Source organism: Montipora foliosa, chromosome 13 (assembly GCF_036669935.1).
Source record: "Montipora foliosa isolate CH-2021 chromosome 13, ASM3666993v2, whole genome shotgun sequence".
Taxonomy (NCBI): domain Eukaryota; kingdom Metazoa; phylum Cnidaria; class Anthozoa; order Scleractinia; family Acroporidae; genus Montipora; species Montipora foliosa.
Window position 1 is genome coordinate 11,556,337 of NC_090881.1, and position 5,000 is coordinate 11,561,336.

Below are 5,000 nucleotides of genomic sequence, written 5' to 3' on the forward strand. Positions count from 1 at the left end.
ATTTATATCCATCCAATCACAGTGACCAATTGTTTTATCAGGGCTTCTGACATTTCGCGCAATTGCGGAACCGCTCATCATTTTCCCAAAAAACGTGGAAAAATTAAAGCCTTTTTTTCCATGAAAAACGTTCATCAAATCAGCACAAAATGGTCGCTTTCCAGCAAAATTTGCCCGGAACACTCACACAAGATCTGCCTTTTTTCCCCGCCACCTGTCAGAAGCCCTTTATTATAATCTTCCCTAGAGAAAAGGTAGTGATTTTTAAGACTGAAGCCAATCTTTTTAGTAAGGTTTTTGAATGCTCAACACTTAACCACTCAATCCAGTGCTCAATCCTTCCTAATACGTAATCACATATCCATGGCCATGCAGAATCACAAGTCAAGTAGACACACAAGGGAGATTCCTATTTCTCCCACTTCAATTGTAGACTGCAATACATGTGCTCTGTATTTACGGTATCTTATTAGATTTAACACACCTTCCACCTGTCCAGGCCTGTCCTTGGTGCTGTCTTCATCTGACTTCCACTGCTTTAACATTTCTGGATTTAAAAGAAAAAAAAATCAGTCAGTAGGGGTTTCTCTTGGTTTGGCTCACTTGAACATTAGGCTAGGTGGGTAGTGAATAACTCCAAGTTGTTGTCATTCATAATCCTATACAGTGTACACCTTTTTAAACTCATGTTAACTAGGCATTGGCTGAATTCTGTAAAGCCACTTGGTTTAAAGTACAAATTAACACACCTTCCATGTTTCCAAGCTTCTCCTTGGTGCTGCCTTCATCAGACTTCCATTTCTTTTCCACAACTTTTGTAAAAATGAAAAATCACCAAATTTTAAAATGAACAGGCTAAATTACTGAAAGTGTCCAAGTTCATGATGTTCTTGCATTTAATTTACTAAATTAAATTCTGAATGTGAATCATGTAAAATGGACCATATAAACCTGCATAACATAAACGCTTGATGAGAGTTTGTTGCTGGCAGCATTGTTTACGGCAGAACATGTATGTCCAGCATTCCCGCCTTATAAGGGGGACAAACTCTTTATGGAAACGAACACAAAAGTTTCTTTTTCCAGTAACTTGAAATGTCAAGCTACAAGCATGTTTTTGCAACCATAACTTAGGGTTTAGAGTGTGTTTGGCATTACCATGATCAGGGTTTTCTTTAAGGTTTTAAGTAGCCAGAGTTTTTTGCAAAGTAGACGGATGTGGGTCCGGGGGCATGCTCCCCCGGAAATTTTTTGAAAACTGAATGCTGGAAAATGCATTTCCTGGCATTTTGGGCCATGAAACTCAGACATTAGAGGGATGAATCAAGCTGCAATTATGCTATGAAAACCATGTTACTCAAAGAAAGACGAAGCGACATTTCAATAATACAACCCTATAAACAAAAAGTGGAGTGATATTTTTCGTATCTTTTTGGTCGTTTTGCTGGAGCTAACTAGCCTGGCAAATATTGCCACTTGATAACTTGTAAACATGGCACATACTTGAAGGACTAGACCAGCAAAGGCTTCTGATTGGTTGTTAAATAAAGCAGCTTTTTGGAGGAATATAGTAATTGGCCAATGGCGTAAAGGATGTTTCAATCCTGTTGAGGTGTGAAGATGACACATTCGTTCCATTGTGTAATTAGCGGGAAAATATGCTTGCGGAACTTGTTTGTAGTAATTTCGAAAATTGAAAATCACTCCAGCGGTTTAAGAGTGATGTAGTTTTTTCCGAAGAGTTTAGGAGCTCCGTAGAGCAATGAGAGTTGATCAAGAGTGACGTTGGATAAAGATCCGTTGAAGCATAGAGATGCCCTCGAGAGGACGAGCACTTACACGGGCAAGTAGGATTTAACTCCGAGGAGCGTTACGTTCAAGTGTTTAAATAAAGTCCTTGAGTGATTTTTCCTTCCTGTAAGATACAATCATATTGTTCGTACTTTCCCGCCACCGCAACAAGATTTGTTCAAAACGAAAGTCTCAAGCATAACGTTTTTAAACTGCCCTTGAGTCAGAAGTCTTTTATATCTTTTCAGAAAAGATAGGCACTGCAAATTTTTATTTTTATTGAGCCCAAGTAGTTTAGACCTCATAAACATCATCTCCACTACATGTCTTTACTTTTCAAACAATGAAAGTAGCCGGCGAAACCTGACAGAGAAGCCGGCGAACTTCGCCAGCTGCCGGCTCTTATATACAACCCTGCATGATTCCTTTTTGTCTACATGTATATGCAGATAACAGGGGTTTGGAGATATGTCCAGGTTTGACCCTAATTAGACGCACGCAGATTTCAATAAGCGTCACGAAGTGTCCCCTTGCTCTTGTAGCCAACTTCAACATCACTTGTGTCTCAGAATACAGACAATTTATGTCACAAAGTGTCCCCCAAATGCTGCTCTTTAAGTAAAGATTAACTGCTGCATTTACCCAAAGCTAAAAATAACGCTAACCTTTACCCTTACCTTATTCTTGAAAATACATGTAGGCAGCAAACACTTACACTTAAAGGGACACTTTGTGTTGGATGTCAAAATTGGGTGTGCATCTAATTAGGGTCAAACCTGGACATAAGTGGGGGTTTGAAGGGAACAATCTGTAACGTTTATCCCCAGCTTCTCAGAACATACTCTACGTGATGAAAACTTGGAGAAGGGAACTTAGCAACTAAGTACATTTTCTGCATGACCTCATTAATGTGCAAATCCTCAACTCATCAGTTTCGATATGACCACAAATTCTACATACCTACAAATTCCCCTGTTTTAGTACTCTACTTGCAAAGAGATGTTAAGGACGGTGCCTACTATTGTTATTGCGCATAAGTTCTGCGCATCTCGAGATACTCGGATTTCCTATCGGCGGTGCTTATTTACATGTATTCAGGGGTATTTTTGCGCGGTTCAAAACTATGCGGAAAAAGCAGAACTTAGCAAGTGCTCTTGGTATCCAAAAAGAAGACTGGGGCTAACCATGCATTTTCAGAGATAATTAAGCTTCAATTTGGAAAACAACGCCATACATTGCTTTGTATTGTTACTTGAGCTTTTTACAAATATTGTTGATTAATTATCTTCGAAAAATGCGTGGTTACCCCCAATTTTCTTTTTGGATTTCAATAACACTTGTTAAGATCTGCTTTTCCCGCACATTCAGTAAACCGCGCAAAAATGTACCTCTGAATTAGTAGGCACCATCCTTAAACTCAGTCTATTTTGAAATTATTTTTTCCTTTTCTCTGTAGGGGTTCATTTGAGCCAAACTTAACCCCTTTTACGGCTTTGAAATGCCTAGCATTCGTATACATGTAGTTCATTCTTTCAAGAAATACAGGTCCATGTGCTGTAGACATCAGAAAACAATCCATTTTCATCTCCTAATAAACATAAACTCCAGACAAGGTCAAGTCAGCTAAGGGTTAAAAAAGAGATTTGTTTTTGGTACACTTTTGGTTCTAGCAAAAATAATATTGTCATAAGCTCACATTTTCTGTAGTTTTCCCAGTATTTCATCTGTCGGCAGGCAGAATTATTTGAAAGCTGAGCAACCCTTAGTATTGGCAAGAAGTACAAGATGCCTTAAATTGACGACGACGACGACGACTACTACTACTACTACTACTACTACTACTACTACTACTACTACTACTGCTACTACTACTACTACTACCAATAATAATAATAATAATAATAGTAATAATAATAATAATAATAATAATAATGCGCCAAGCTGGTGCTCAGAAAAGGGAAAGGTCAATGACAGATGGAATCAAGCTGCCCGATGGCAGAGAAATTAAGAGTCTAGAAAAAGGAGAAAGCCACAAGTATCTCAGGGTACTACAATCGGATGTTGTACAGTGTGAAGAGATCTAGATGAAGAAGAAATTAACCAAGGAATATTTTCGACGTGTAAGAAAGCTTCCGCAATCTAAAATCGACCGAGGGAATACAATAAAAATTATGTGGTATCAATACATGGGCCGTCTCTGTGTTACATTATTCAGCGAGCTTTATCAACTGGACCAGAGATGAGCTAAGAGTACTAGATGGAGGAACCAGGAAGCATCTAAACATGTATGGTGCCCTTCACTCCCGAGATAGTGTTGCAAGACTATATAATTTTATACCTAGAAACAACAGTGGACGAGGGTTAACCTCGGTGGAGGACTGTGTAGATCAAGCTGTAATTGGGCTCTCCAGTTACATTGCGCAAAGGAATGAGATGCAGCTCACAGCAGCCCTGGGATACATGTATTCTAAGAGCTCCCAGGAAACAAGCAAAGATTTCAGGAAGAGAAGATACAAATAACTGATGAACGAGGTAAAAGAAAAACAGTTGCACAGACAATTCTTTAGAGAGATGGAACGAGTAGCAAATGACAAGATTTGGCGTTGGCTGGAGAAGTGTCACCTAAAGAAAAGTACTGAGGGACTTAGTATGGCTGCCCAGAGCCTGTCTCTCCAAACAAATGCTACCAAAGCGAAGAAAGACAAGACCCAGAAGAATTCATTGTGCAGATTATGCAAGAAAAGAGATGAGACCGTAAATCACATACTACATGTAAGTGAATCAGTCCAAAGCTAGTTCAGACAGAATACAAGCGCCGTCATGACAACGTGGCCAAAGGTATCCATTGAGACCTTTGTAAGCACTATGGAGTTGACTGTGGAGATAAGTGGTATGAGCACTCCCCAGAACCAGTGGTGGAAAACACGAATGTAAAGATTCTGTGGGATTTCACTATTCAGACGGACAAGAAGATGACCCACAACAGATCCGACATTGTAGTTGTTGAGAAGACCAAAAAGATGTGCCACATTATTGACGTAGCCTACCCGGGTGATCGCAGAATCGCTCTGAAGGAGAACGAAAAAGTCAACAAATATCGGGATCAAACCCTCTGGCAATTGCTGCTTGCACCAGAACCCCTAGCAGAATGTTGCCGCAATAGTTGTAAAAAATAATAATAATAATAATAATAATAATAATTATGATGA

The 5,000-nt window shown here is 39.3% G+C and overlaps 1 protein-coding gene across 6 annotated transcripts in view; it reads right to left on the minus strand.

The window, feature by feature from the left end:
• LOC137984020 (uncharacterized) overlaps positions 1 to 5,000 on the minus strand; it is a 57,735-nt gene that overhangs the window by 32,007 nt on the left and 20,728 nt on the right. For all 6 annotated transcript variants that reach the window (XM_068831232.1, XM_068831236.1, XM_068831235.1 and 3 more), the window contains 2 exons: positions 750 to 812; positions 485 to 547 (listed from right to left, as the gene is read on the minus strand). In XM_068831232.1, coding sequence (XP_068687333.1) covers positions 485 to 547; positions 750 to 812 — 126 coding nt within the window. The remainder of the gene's footprint in view (positions 1 to 484; positions 548 to 749; positions 813 to 5,000) is intronic.